General features: G+C 43.7%; 1 protein-coding gene across 1 annotated transcript; it reads left to right on the top strand.

Annotated features, from left to right (window-relative positions):
* Positions 1–270: 270 nt before the first annotated feature.
* Positions 271–10,256, top strand: EIF3F (eukaryotic translation initiation factor 3 subunit F). Its single transcript, XM_083614012.1, is given in 9 exon segments — positions 271–363; positions 367–856; positions 3,326–3,396; positions 3,752–3,831; positions 5,305–5,442; positions 6,440–6,531; positions 8,408–8,544; positions 8,646–8,759; positions 9,957–10,256. Coding segments are annotated over 9 exon segments (1,278 nt in total). The 5' UTR covers positions 271–285; the 3' UTR covers positions 10,035–10,256.
* The last annotated feature ends 5,321 nt before the right edge of the window (positions 10,257–15,577 follow it).

The following is a 15,577-nucleotide window of genomic DNA, read 5'->3' as shown; positions in this document are numbered from 1 at the left end:
TATTAAAAAAAAAAAAAAACTTTTTAAAGATCTCTCCCCCCACTCCCGCAAGAAATCAAATATCCACAACAAGTACAATGTGGCAGGGAAGAACCAGTACGTATTTAACATGGGGTAGCTCAATCGCTAGAGCATGAGATCTCAAGGTCGTAGTTTCGAGCCCCACATTGGTCAAAGGCTTCCAGAATTACGGGGGGGGGGGGGTTGGATTAGTCCTTTCCAACTCTACAATTCGTATGCAATAACAAGCAAGCTGAAAACCCTTAGTTTCTCCATTGCTCCTCTATGGGCACCTTGAGGAGGAAGGAGAAAGTGAAAAGGGAGCTAGGAAGCTCCACGGCACTCGGGTTGAACGCGTCACTCTGACATTCTTTATACGTCTATGGTGACGGCAACCAAAGCGTCGCGGGGGATGGGAGGCGTGACGCGCCTCCTCGGGAAGAGGGCGAAGCACGTGACTCTCCAGTGGCCTCGGCTCAGCCTATCAGCGCCGAGGAGCCGCTTCCACGGGTCCCTTTCGCCGACAAGATGGCGGCCGTAGCAGCCAGTTCCCCTCAGAGCGCCGCGACGCCCTCGCCGCCGCCGCCTCCTGCTCCCGCGGCTGCTTCCCCGCCCGCAGCTGCCTCCACCGCCGCCGCCGCCGTTTCGTCGGCGCCTCCCGCGGCTCCCGCTCCGGTTCCCCTTCAGGCCGCCCCGGCGCCGGCCCCGACTCCGGCCCCTGCCCCGCCGCCGGCTCTGGCGGCGCCTTTCCCCGGCGGCCGCGCGGTCCGGATCCACCCGGTGGTGCTCGCCTCCATCGTGGACAGCTTCGAGCGGCGGAACGAGGGGGCCGCCCGGGTCATCGGGACGCTGCTCGGTAAGGCCAACGACACCCTTCCGTCCCAACCGCCGCTTTTCCTCGTGGCCGGAACTCTGCACGTGCTCAGAAGCCCGCCTTTCGTTCTTTACCTACCTTGTACTCGTCGCTGGCCGGTAATAATCGGCTTGGAGTTTCGCTGGCTTGCTTTTGTTTTGTAACCGTCCGGTGTATAGGTTTTGTGAAGCGGAAGCGATAAATTAATTACCTGGCATAGTTTTAGTTCCTAGTTATTTCGTAAAATGTATACACCGCTTGGGTGTTAAAACACAAACGTGAAACTCGGAAGTCAGTCATCTGTGTACTCATTTAAATGTAGCTTTGCCAGGTAATAACTATGTTTTTTATCCCCTAAAATATATACACCGTTTGGTCGTCAATCAAACTCAAAATTATTGTTATTTATTAAATTTATATACTGCCCTATATCCAGGGGTCTCAGGGCGGTTCACAGAATAAAATCAAGATGTAAAACCAGCTAGTCATCACCATACTAATTAAAATGTAGCTATGCTAGTTAATATTTTTATGCTTTTTTATTTCATCAAGTTTATACGTCATTTGTAAACAACAACAACCCAAACCCTCAAAGCATGTTACAAAAAGATAAACCGGTGAAAAGCTACCATGTGTTGAAAATGTACAAGAAGCTAAAATGCTAAAAGCAGCTGCTTGGCAGCGTTTATGTGGTGCTTAGTTTAGACTGCTTTGCAGGGTTACCCACAGGCCAGGGGTTGAAACTGCATGGATTGCAGTTTAAAGACAGGGATGGGGAGCTTTTGGCCTCTCCAGACATTGGTGGGCTCCAGTTCCCATCATTTCTTGCCTAACAGTAAGTGGAGGGTCATAGGGTCCCATTCCTCCTCTTAAAGTTTTCGAAGTGTATTTGACAGGCAGAGGTGAAATTTGAATCCGGGCTTCATGCCTTGTAGCTGAGGTCACATGGCAGCTTTGCTGCTTCGAAGCTCCCGTTTTGTAATGGTGCATTATTGATTGCATTTTGTTCCTGCTTCCTCTGTCATTGTTTGGCTGGTGCGCAGAATCATTCCTGTGAAGTAGTCTAAAAAGCAGCCCACCTGTGTATACTGCAGTGGCTGAGCAAGGAATTTGGAAGCCAGATCTCCCTGTTCTATTCACGTCAACTGTAGTGGCTCTCAGAACACTTCACTCACTATGGTATCTCAACCAGTTTGTCAGGCAAGTGAGTATGATTATTCCCATATTGCAGATGGGTGTTGAATTTATGACTTTATGGCAAAGAGACAAGGCAAACCAGGAACGTACTGATTTGTAGGTCAAGCCGCTAGGCTGTGGTACCTCTTGCATGGTCACATCTCAGCCCTAGGATGCCCAAATGTACTGGAGAACTAAATGTGCTTTAAATAACATCAAGGTTGCAGGTTTGATCCCCTTATAAGTCAGCTGCATATTCATACATTGCAGGGAGTTGTACTAGATGATCCCCAGGATCCCTTCCAACTCTACAATTCTGTGAATTTACGTGGAAGAGGGGATTTTGGAAGAGGATAGCTTGTCATAAAAGGCAAGGAAAAGTGCATCTATTGCATTGTACTTTTCTAAATAGTTTATTGAAGGAACAGGGAGCTCTTTTTTGCACCAGGTCAAAATACTCGGGCCTTACACTGAAACGTGATCCCATGGGCTAGTGTAAATTATGGCCACATTGTTGTACACCACAATAAAAAGGATTCTTTAATAGATACTGAAAGAAACTGAAGTTGGAGAAGAAAGCTGGGTGATGTTTTTAATTCCAATATACTTTCTTAGCAAACCTGAATCTTCTGCTTCTTTTAGTCAGGCTTCTCCTAAGTTCTGTGCCAAGGGTGGGAAACCTTCTGTCAAGGGCTGCAATCCACCAGCTGTAAGATGTCAGGGGTTACATTATGTTGGTGACTCTGTTGACTTCATCCTTCCCCCCCCCCCACTTTCTCCCTCCGAGAGAAAGCAATAAAAGGGAAAGCACTTTGCATTTTGAGTACATCAAATACTTTGATACTCTACAGCAGCAGCATCCCTAAAACACAAGCCCCTTGCTTCCGCCTCCAGCATCCTAAATTTTTGTTTCCTTCTCCCCACAGACCCACAATACTTCGCAATTAGATTACATCAGACACTCTCCAGCATAAAGAAGGCATTTTGCCTATTAATCTTGGTTTCCTCCCTCTACCCTCCAGCACTTTTGCCTCTCCCTATAGCTTCCAACAAAACTGTGGAGATGGCCATGGCAGGGATCTGGCTGATGCTTTCTCATGGACACATATCTCTTAATTTCACAGGCACAGTTGACAAACATTCTGGAATTGCAAGGCTTCATGAGCTGAGACCAGCCCAGCAGCTGACAATTGCTCATCCTTGTCTTATACCTTGATTACAAAATCTCTCCTTGCATGATCCTGGGGCCTTGGTTAGAAAGGCTTTATCTTACAGAAACATGTTGTCCTTTTGCAGGCACCATTGACAAGCATTCAGTAGAAGTCACCAACTGCTTCTCAGTGCCTCACAATGAGTCAGAAGATGAGGTGAGTACCTGCTTCCTCCCCATGCTGTATTATGTCATGTACTGGCCACTCAGAGCTAAGCCCAGTGTGGTGGTGAAATAGTTGATGGCTTGATTAGAGAATTCTGGTTTTTATAATCCCTATGACTCTGGTGCAGCATCATTCCTTGGAAATTTGATAACCTGGTGATTGTTTGAAATGAAGGCAGGGAAGCTGTAAGACCATTTGCAGAGAGCAGGTTTTGTGCATGTAGAGTTCCAGGTTCAATCCCCAGCATCTACAGTCACAATAATTTAGTTAACAAGGCAGGGAAGACTGCTTCAGGCCTTGGAGAGTCACTGCTACAGATTCTCTTACTTCCTTTCTTTACTTCTAGGTGGCAGTTGACATGGAATTTGCCAAGAATATGTATGAACTGCACAAGAAAGTTTCTCCCAGTGAAATTATTCTGGGATGGTAGGTTGCTATTCTTCTTGTTACAAAAACAGAACAGCATTAATTGGCTTTTAAAATTGTTGATGTACAGTACAAATTATGCTGGGGCAAAGGTGTATTTACTCCTGTGTTGCATAACTCATGCCAGAGAAGGTAAAATTAATTGTGACTTACCTAAAAATGGCAGAACTACAGCAATTTCCTGACTTCTGTTAGTTCTATGTTAGAGCATCTTATTTGATTTTTTTTTTTAAAAAAAAGCACTGCTGCCAAGTCCCAACTTGGGAGAAAGGTGGGATATAAATATGTTAAATAAATACATATTTGTTAATATTTTTATGCCATCTTTCAAAATCCAAAGTCCGCCCCCCCCCATGATGGCTTACACTCAGCACAAAAACATTTCAAAAGTATATTTTTTGTACCCAAAAATAGTGAGTACTGCACTATATAACTGACTGCCCATTTAGTTGGAGGAGAGGAACCTCTTGTTCCATATAGACCAATTGGTTAAATGGCCGGAGTATCATGTGGCTACATTACTTATGAATGTTGGATGTGCCAGTCTGCCCATACCTATAACATATGTTCACTGTGTAAGGGCCTGGTTCAGACATAATGACAAACTGAGCTGTGATTAAAGGAATGAGTGTTTTGTGAGCCTCAGAAGCATATACCTCCCTGTTACTTTTCGGCTCTGCACAACCAAGAGGATATTATAAGTTTATCTACTTTCACTTTTAGATTAACCACAGTTCTCTATTTTATCCAGACTTAGAGAACTGTGGCTAGTTCTAACTGTAGTTAGTTTAAACAAATGACAAACATTTGATTCTGGTTTATTTTAACTAAGTGCAATTTCTAATTGCACTGGGCTTATGTTTTCTCAGCAGAGGTACTGGCAATTCTCTTGCTATCTTTTTTCCTTGTATTTATTTTGTGATGCAGCTGGTTTATCAACAAATCATAGAATTGTAAAGTTGGAAAAGATCACAATGGTAATCTAGTCCAACCCCCTGCAATGCAGGAATCTTTTGCCTCCAAACCAAGTTATGATATGTTTCTTTACTGTAATTCAGAGGGTAGCACAAGAATGATTTATGGATGTATCTACATCTGAATTAGCATTGTTTAATATATCTAACAGGGGATGCGGGTGGCGCTGTGGGTTAAACCACAGAGTCTAGGACTTGCCGATCAGAAGGTTGGCGGTTCGAATCCCCACGACGGGGTGAGCTCCTGTTGCTCGGTCCCTGCTCCTGCCAACCTAGCAGTTTGAAAGCACGTCAAAGTGCAAGTAGAAAAATAGGTACCTCTCCGGCGGGAAGGTAAACGGCGTTTCCGTGCGCTGCTCTGGTTTGCCAGAAGCGGCTTAGTCATGCTGGCCACATGACCCGGAAGCTGGCATATCTCATCTGTGTCTAAAAGGTCTGTGTTGAATGAATGGGCTTCATTGTGTGCAGGTATTAATTAGTCTAAATTATGTTTTTGAAGGTATGCAACAGGGCATGACATCACAGAACACTCTGTCTTGATTCACGAATATTACAGTCGAGAAGCACACAATCCAATTCACCTCACGGTGGACACCAGTCTTCAAAATGGGCGCATGAGCATTAAGGCCTATATCAGGTATTTACAAAACAACCTTCGTGTACTGCACTTGTTCTACCTCCATCTTTGTTCCTTTTAACTTAGAAATCTGGTGTTTTACAAAAATAGCCTTTCAAAAACAAGTAAGACAATAAAATATCAAAAATGAAAATCTAAATGCAATAGAATAGACCATCAGATACGTATGACTATTTGAAATAAAAATGTTTTCAAAGCATATCTATAAAGAGAAAGACTGAGCCCAGTGGAACTTGCTTGGAAGAATTTCTCTTATTTAGTCGCTACCATGGAGAAGGCTCTGTCTGTCTCATATACCCAAGGACATTCAATTTATGAGAACATTCCAGGGCTCCTGACTGTAAGTTTCAAATTAACAAAGGATTTGGAGAACGTTTCAATGGGCATTACAGAGGAAGGAGAGAGGGAAAAATTCGCCATCCTGCTTTTAAGGATCCCAAATGTGTGGATGGTCCTCCACGTACTATGTATGGAGAAGGGATGGGGTGAGAACAGGTGTTAATGTTCTCATTTGTGCTTTCTTCTGTTTCCTACCATTCTGCAATTTCCTTGCTTTTTAATCAGGTATTTGTCCACCAGAGCATTCAGAAGTACTATTTGTATATTTGCAGTTCTTGCCAAAGTTTGGCTTATTGTGTTGCCCAGAGCAGGATTCATAGTTAAACTCTCCTTTCACTAACTTGAGCTGTGTTAACCAAGGTTTGTTCTTGGTGTTAGCTGATGGTTAGTGAAGAGGGAGCTTAACCATGATCCTGGGTTCAGATGACACCCTAAGGCAAACCTAGGCATAGTCTGGTGTAGTGTGGCAACAAAAATGACCTGGGAAGAGCCAAGTGGTTGTGAGCTCCTCCAAAACCCCACACATTGGCACCATCTCGGTAAGCCATAGTTTGTCCTACCATGCTATATGAATCAAGCCAGTGTAACCACCTTCTTGGGTGCTATAAAGCTTCCTCTGAGCCCTTGTTTGTGCTAAGAAAATCTATTTTTCCTCTAGTACTGCAATGGGAGTCCCTGGTAAGACTATGGGAGTAATGTTCACTCCGCTCACAGTGAAATATACTTACTACGACACAGAACGGATAGGTGGTAAGTATTCTTGTCCTTTTTTGATACTTTATAAATGTCTTTGAGTGATTAAAGTACAGTGGACGCTCAGGTTGCGAACGTGATCCGTGCAGGATGCACATTCGCAACCCGGAGCGTTTGCAACCTGCGTCTACGCACGCGCAGGTTGCTATTCAGCACTTCTGTGCATGCGCAAAGTACCCGTTCTGGTACTTCCGGGTTTCGGCGGCCTGTAACCTGAAAAAATGCAAATTGAAAGGTCTGTAAACCAAGGTATGACTGTAGTGTGTGCCTGTCCTCCCAAGTTTCTCTCATTATTTGGGGCTGAGACAAGTAGAGGTTGGCTTGACAGTGTTCTGTGGGATAAAGTAATAGGGCTATAATCTAGGACACAGTTGAGAGTGGCCTAACCTGCCACTTATGCCTGATGCTGATCTTACTAGGGATAAGGAGTGGGGCTTGTTTGTGATCACCCCTTTGCTGCTCCCAGTATAAGTGAAATAGTTGCCACTCATTCCTATGGGTGATGCTGACCCTTAGGTTGGAAGTCTGGGATTTTACTTAAATAATCCACAGCAGCCATCTCGTTTGCCTGGGGTGAGTAGTTATCAAATGCACATACCGCCAACTTGACCATAGTTGTGTATTCCAGTCTAGAGCATTCATAGCACTCCTTTGTGTTGCCTCCGCATATTATGGCTGCTGTCTCTGTGCATGCTCTCTCTACTTCCAAGTAGTGGGGGTGGGGGTGGTTTGCTGTGGGTGATTTAGAACAAAAGAGGAGGATTCAGTTACCCAACATTCTTTTGTAAGGCTGGGGCTGAATGATGTAGAGTAGTAATAGTTAAGGCTATAATAACCAGCTGATCAACTAATGCATTTTCTTGAATGAACTGACATTTATTTAGCTCATATTAAAAATTTATTTTAAACCATATATATCCTGCCTTTCTGCCTGTCAGTAGGCCTCCAAGGCAGCTCACAGTAAAAAATAAAAATGAACCTACAATAAATGTAAGATTCTTTTTCAGAAATAAGACTGTGGGAAAGGAATTCTTTTCCAGTTGCTGCTCTTTCAAAGTTTGGCCATGGCCATGTGGGAAAACAGCCTACCACCACCACATGACTTTGTTCCAGGGGTTGGAGAACCTGTTCTTGGGCAGTAGGATGGTGCTGGCTTTTCCTGGCAGCAGTGAGAGCACAATGATAGCTGTCCGCTGCTCAGTGCTTAGATACCACTGTGTTTATGAATATTTGGGTCCAGCTGGGTTTTTGGTGGCTGAGAACAGCTGCAAAAAGGCAGTGGGTGCATTGCTTGAATCGAGTGGGTTGAGTGAGGGGCCTTAATCTCTGTTGATTGCTTTTTGCCCCTGCAACTCCCTTCCTTCAGCTCAGGTCCTAGATAATATGTTTGCCACATTGTGAGGGAAAGCAGGTGGGAGGAGGGACTTGCAGGGGAACTTGGCTGTCAGGAAGGAAATTAAGCACTTAATAGCAGCTACAGTAGCAACATGCTTGTGTGCCCAGAGACACTGTTCTTCATCTAAACATGTTCAGCTTTTAAATGCTTTCTCTAAATTGGAAGGCGTACAGTATTTGGCAATATCAGCCTTCAGCAATCTGGATTTTTAACAATTGAATTTCAATTTCTAATGAGTGAAAGGCTTTGCCAACAATGCTTTCAGCTGAATAACCATGCAGTGGCCAGGAGGAAGAGATGAGGCAGTAGCATCAAATAGTAGTTGTTGAATTCCCACTAGAAAGGGTGTGGCAATGGATTCAGAAGGTTGCATATGAGTAGCGATTGCTATGGTACATGGCTTTCGGTTCAATTTCTGGAATTGTCAGTGGCGACAAATGCTGTTCTAACAGTCATTCCCACACCCTGTGTTCTCAGTTGATCTCATCATGAAGACTTGCTTCAGTCCAAATCGAGTGATCAGTTTATCCAGTGACCTTCAGCAAGTGGGAGCTGCTTCTGCTCGGATTCAGGATACCCTGAGCACGGTGCTGCAGTATGCCGAAGATGTGCTGGTGAGGATAGTGTTGTGGTCTGGCCAGAAAATAAATGCACCCTTGTTTGTGTGCACCTTTATTTTGAATGACTTGTTAACATTGCCTGTCTTCATATCTAGTCTGGTAAGGTGACTGCTGACAACACTGTTGGCCGCTTCCTGATGGACCTCATCACCCAGGTTCCGAAGATTTCGCCAGAGGACTTTGAGACAATGTTGAACAGCAATATCAACGTAAGTCCGTAGAGCTGGCTTGTAAAAGCATCGCTTGCTTGGAAGCTTCCCCCATGCAAGCAATGTGCCACAATTGGCTAAGATATAGATGTATAGGTGGGTAAGCTGGTGATTCCTGTTTGGTTTAGTAGCACCTCTTGTGTGTACTGACTTGCAAGGCTGCCTTAGATCTCTGGTGCAGCAGCCTTCCTGAACAACCAGAAGGAACTTTGAATTGGCTGCCTTTTATGAAGGCTTATTTCCCTGCAAATCAAGAACTTGCGTTGTATTGGATCATATTCTGAAAAGTTGCCTATTTGGATAAAAATATGGACTCTGACCAGTTCCAAAGTTAGCGTTGGGGTGGGGTGTGTGCATACACATGTTGCTTATAAAAGGGTGGTAGCCAAGTCAGTATGTTCTATGTATAAGCTCCTTCCCACAAGCTCCCTTGAATGCTCCTGTGTAGTTTTGTAGTCACAGCCTAGGTCTTGCCCAGAGCCTCAGTTTACCCAGCTGCACACCGCAGTCTTGGACATGTAAAATTATTGGCAGTGGCCAAGCAGTTCAGACTGCATAACTCAAGATAGTGGTGGTTACCTCTGATTCAGGTTTCCTGTCTGGAACATTGGGGCCTGGCTACCCAGGCCACACACCTCATTGACACTGCTCCATGCTCTCTTCAAGTCCTTTTGCCTGGTTGGAATGTGTCCTTAGACTTCGATAATTCATCTTGCTTGTTTGGATGGGGGTGTTTGTGTGTGAAGAGATGTAAAAACCTCTGGCTTTTGTGTGGTTGGAATTAGTCTACCATGCAGAGAGAAGAGTTTCATTTATTGCTCTGCCTGCTTTTGCTTCTGGCCACACCAACCATTGGCAAGCGGCCCCCAGAAGGTTGCTTATAAGGGAATGTGGCCCTCGGGCGGAATAAGGTTTCCCTTCCTATACCATATTGCAGAGAATGAGATCAAAATTAGTAGAGCACCTCTCTTACTGGACTAAATCCCGTTGTGGTACGAAGCTTCACGATAATGTAACTGTTTGGCAAGGCTTTCAAGCTATATTAAACAATCTGGAACTGGGAGCTGAAGAGGCTCTGCAGTGTCTTGGCACAACCAGGTGGACCCAAGTATCAATACGCTCCTGCAAATGAACAGATTGTTATTTTATACAACTGTTTTCTGCCTAATCTTATGCATGCTCCTTTCTTCTTTTCAGGACCTGCTGATGGTGACTTACTTGGCAAATCTCACACAGTCACAGATCGCACTCAATGAAAAAATCCTAAACCTGTAATTAACTCCTAACCATCTTATTAGAGGAGAAGGTGAAGAAAACTATGGAGTTGTAATCTTGTCATTCAGTTCTTATAATTGGACTATAACTTTTGAAATGACTGATAACTAAACTGTCAACTTTATCCTGGCCCCTCTTTCCAACCCTTGAAGAACCCCGCCCCCCAACAAACAGGATCACAAAGAGGAAGACAATAATTAAAGATAAGCTAGCAACTCCCAAGCTGCTGAGTCTTGCCCATTCATGTTTCGATCTTAATAACCAACCAAGTAAAATCCCATCCTTTTTAATTCATTTTTTGACAAATCTATTCTTAACCTCAGCACTTCAGGGCAGAGGAAGAACAACCTAATAATACATACCACAAACATTTCAAAAACAAACTACATAAAATGTTGCTGATCTTTGAAACCTTTCTACTAAATGGCCGAAGTTCTTTCAGCACTACCCAAACTCTGCTTGGGCTTCAAAAGTCCTTGGGGTGGGGGGAAACCATAAAATATAGTGAAGAATTGTGAGAATCTAATGGAGCAGGAGATGTTGACTGACTTTTCCTTGGCCTAGAGGCTTCTGCCCCAAGACTCTCTAAGAGTTCAGTATTCTTGGAGTCGGGGGTGCAGATTAGATTCCAGCCAAGCGGCAACAATAATTTATTGGAAGTGGACTTGTTCAGAACAGTGTTGAATTGATGTTAAACCATGGCAAGGAGTTTAAAGTCCCAGTTTTTCTATATAAAGCACATGTGTCAGCAAAGGGGGTATGGCTCCTAAGCATGTTTTCCGGCTAAACACATAACAGTGTCTCCTCTGTTACAGGGAGCTATCCTGCCAAGAGGCATATGATACTTAGTTGTGTATCTCATGATTAACTATAATCTCTAAAATGCATTCCAAACTCTTGTTTCTCTGACACTCACTGTTGCCAAGCTTGTTGAAGCCTTCACTTTCATCAGGTCTCTACAGCTGTGCTATTTCTCATACGTAATAGGGGAAAAAAATATTACAACCTTTGGCCCTCCAGATGTTGTTGCACTACAATTCCCATCCACTCTTCCCAGGGTTGCTGGGTTGATAGTTGTTGGAATCCCATATGGAGTGCACCAGAGTTCGTCACCTTGGGACTACACAAAGCAACCCTTGAAAGCCTCTCTGTATGTCCATACTTATAATTTATCACAGAAGGGCACAATCTGTTGGAACATAAGCATTTAGGGCTTTCTAGATCAATTTGACCTTCCTAGATTATGCTTTAAAAACACTTACACAGTTGCTAGCTTAATCTGTGATGGGCAATAGCCAACAGATTGATTGGAAAGTGTGGTTTCTCATTTTGAGAACCTTTTGGGCAACAAAATTCTATTGCTATCCTAAGGTTGAAGTGGAAAAATAATATCTTTTGTGATTTTAAACCCCAAATACAAGAGCAACCACACTTCAACTCCCCATTTGCGGAAAATATCCCCGCTGTGATGTCTTCGTGAAGACTCATCAGAGAGGGATTTGAACCTTTTAAATGTAGTTTAATGCACATAAAAGGGAAGCATCAGCATTTTCAAAGATCCTGACTTGGTCAGCCATTTTGCCCATTGCAGACGTGCGCTCAACAGTAGCATTTGTTATTGTTATTAACTGCAACCCCGAAAAAACAGACAAATAAATGCATGCAAGCCCGCCCAAATTGTGTATTCCGGTTGCAAAGTTAAGTCAGGGTAGCAAACTGTACTTTAACCTGAGGATATTAAAAGCACTTTCCATTGTCTGTGATGGTCTCAGTGCCACTGTTGGGACCTGATGTCCCAGCAGGTGTTAGGATCCCAGTAGCTTTAACGATTCCTGCCCTGGTCCACTATAAATTCTATTTTCAGTCTGATACTCCAAGAAGTGCCACCTGGTTGGATTTAGCCAACCTTTTAATTACAGTACCAACAATGCCCCTGATCTAGTGCCATGTAAAGGAATTATGAGAAATTAAAAGGATGGCTATACCCAACACAACTTTGAGTGCTGCCAACAAAGCCAGGTTAGTTGGAGAGAACCTGTCGACAGAGGGCCCCCACCAGTGGTCAGTTTGCTTGAGCAGCCCTTTAAACTTGGACATATCTCTGGAAGTTCTACTGCCCTTGTCTGTACTGGGATTTTTTTTTTTACTTGGGCTGTCAAATGGTGGTGGAGGCAACCCATGATTTGTGCTAATGGTAGTGACACAATGGCCCTTGAGAAACCTGAGATGGCAGCATCTGTGGTCTCTTTTGTGATGCTTGTAAAAACATGCCATTGTTAGTAGTCTGTCCCCTATCAGCATATATTGTATGCTTGGCAGAAAGAAAACAAAAGGGAGGAGGCAAAGGTATATTTCGCTTCTGAGGTTGTTCACAAGCATGTGCTTTAATGAATGAAAGAACTGCAGTTTCTGCCTGTCACCTGCCCCACTCAACTCATTAATACTAAAAGCTTGCCTTGACAGTTGTCTTCTCAATCAGCAGCCTTTTGACATTCTACCTGTTAGCAAGGCCACAGAGCCCCTTCATAGTCTCAAGACACTGCAAGCTTACCCTAGACTTTCATCAATGTTACAAATGGAAACCTATTGTTGAACAAAAACATGGAGGAGATTACATATCCACCAGTTTTGATAGGTGGGATAGGGGAAAGGAGAGAGAAAAAAAGGGACCTTTCTCACATATGGTTGGTTGTTACCTCTTAGTTTCCTTATCACAAAATGCACCTATATTGTGGTTTTGGCAATATTACTGTTTATATAGCACATTAGAGTTGTGAGCTCTAGTGACACCTATGTGTGTTTTGCTTTCAGACATCTTTTTTTATGCCTGCATGCTCTTTTGCACTTTGGCATCTTAGTGATGATGAGCAGTGAAAAGTTTCAAAGCAACCCTATGCAACTTTGGTTTCCTTTTGGATGAGAGTGCACTAGAGATAGAGGGTGTCCTTGTAATATTTTCACTATTTGTAAATATACTAGTGGGGAGTGCTCGGTACTGCCCAGAAAATTTCAGAAAATGAAAAATACTGTGAGTTAAATGGATAGTATGCGTGTCATACCAAAAGCAGGTGATGTCATGTCAAAGTCACATTTCGGTCTGCTATCTTTATTTAAAATGATACCCAGACTCCAAACATTGACAAAGACTGCTGCACCCACCCCAGGAACCCTCATCCCAAGTTTGGTGATGATATCTTGAAAGGTGGCAGAACCTAAGCCTAAAAAATCACACCAAAGTCACATTTCAGTCTACCATCTTGATTCAAAATGGTGTCCAGAGTCCAAAAGTCAGCAGTGTCTGCCACCCCCAGCTTGTGAACTCTTGTGCTGTTTGGTTGTGATATCTCAACAGACTTCCAAACTTTGGAGACCAGATGGACAAATAATTTTTCAAAATATATAATAGACAAGCAGAGGTCTCGGACCCTCTTCCTCTCCATTTTGCAGTGTTTTTAGCCAATATTTATCGCCTTGTTACCGGAAAAATCCGAGGGCTCCCTTGGACAAAAAGTAAAGACACCAAGCAGAGTAAATTGAAGCAAATCAGCAGCCTGTAGGCTTGGTCTTTATTGAAGAAAGACTGTCAAGACAGGGTGCTCCCCTCACTTGCAGGTGAGAGGAAAGACCCAGAAAGATGGTGTGCAAGACCTTATAAAAACTTTTGAAATTCCCACCCTGTAGGTCAAGCCCACCCCCAGAAACATCATGCATACATTACAGAAAGGAGGGGTTGAGGGAGGAGTTGTGGTGGTAACCTGAGTGTCCTGTCACCTGGCTGATTCCCTTCTCTCCCCCCTCCCCACGAGTCACTTCCAGGAGACAAAGGGGAGTCGGCAGTTTCCTGCCCCCAGAGGGAAGATCTGATCATTGTCCTTTGTTTCAGTCCATGCTGAATCTACTCCCATATGCAAGTTCTTTGTGATCTTGATTGTCTTCTGTCTAGGACCATCAGGGTTGGCACAGCAACTGGGCAGGGCTCCTGTGGATGTGCTGGGATGGTGAAGGGATTATGGCTGGCCTGTATCAAACCTTCCCCATTTTGTAGTCCTTCCTTCATGGAGTAAAATAAAAGTGGAACAGTGCAAATCCGATGTATGGTTGATTTTCTATGAATTTATAACAGAAGCGTAGCGTATGTAGTGAGTGTGAGTGTGAGTGTGTGTGAAGTTTGTACAAACTGAATGATGGGGGGGGGGTTTCCTGCTACAGCCTTCTCTGAACTCTGATCTCCTACCTAACAATTGCCTCCCACTGATGACACATCAATTAGCCATTCTGGACTATTGACCAGTAATTTGCATAGGGAATTTGCATAGGGAAAGGTCAACCTTCAGCTGCTTAGCTTAAGTTGGATAGAGTGTGGTTATACAATTGTTGCATTTAGTTTAAAGGAAAGCAGAGATTAGTGTTCTTTCAGCATTCCTTGATGGCTAGTTCAGAGCCGGCAACAAATTATGCCACCGCTTGGGGTGGTGGGTGAAGAGGCTGGCATTTCCCTAGCTCACCTCTAATTTATTTATTTTAATGTCTAAACTGGCCTTCAGCAAACTGCAGGTTGCTATACAATAGAGAACACAATATAATGAAACATGATATTCGAACAACATAGAAGACTGAGAGGCAACAAAAATATAAAGAGACCATCCTAGCAGCAGTTCCTGTGTGAATCAAACATATTATGAAGGTTGTTCTGGCTATAAGCTACTGGACCATTTATTTATTTCAACTGCATCTGACCAACACGGCTACCTGCCTGAATCTATTACGAAGGATTACTCATGTTGTTGGACTCCCAACTCTCCTCAGCTCTAGCCAGCACATTCAGTTGTCATGGAAGATGGGAGTTGTAGCCCACAACACCTAGAGGGCTGCAGGTTAGCCCTCAAAACTACCAACCACAACTGAGACTCATGAGAATGAAGTTTTTGCCAGGCAACGAATGGATAGCAAAGCAGGTGCCAATAATGGATTCCTAGGAACTAGAATTCAGTGGGGCTCTTTGCTGAAAATGTCCCCCTCCCTAGTCATCACCTGCCTCAACTGAGGGTGAGGAGTCAACAGATGAGTCCAATGTGTGGTCAGGTTGATACAGGGGTAAGTATTCCTTTAGCTATGTGGGTTATGAGTAATAGCATAGGTATGCATCACACCAGCACCATAGAATGTTAAACAAGGTAGAGAGAAGGAACAAATGAAGAACCCTCATGGCAATTGCAATCTTTGCTCATTGGGGATTTTAAGATGCGGCACATAACTTGGAACTTTAAAAACGCGAGTTACTGCCTGTTTGTTGTTATATATATATATAACTAAAGACGTGGAGGACCACGTCTTTAGTTGTATAGATTGCTTTAAAGAAGTGCGCATATATATATATATATATATATATATATATGCACTTCTTTAAAGCAATCTATACAACTAAAGACGTGGTCCTCCAGGGAGCACCCCCAGACTGAACATGATCTTTCTGTGGGAGTCTGCAACCCCATTCAAAACAGGTTAAATGCCACCCAGAGAAGTTTTCCACTCACAGAACCTCA

The sequence above is a fragment of the Podarcis filfolensis genome, assembly GCF_964270895.1.
Source record: "Podarcis filfolensis genome assembly, chromosome: 5".
NCBI classification, from domain to species: Eukaryota; Metazoa; Chordata; class Lepidosauria; order Squamata; family Lacertidae; genus Podarcis; species Podarcis filfolensis.
This window is presented reverse-complemented; position numbering and strand designations above follow the sequence as displayed.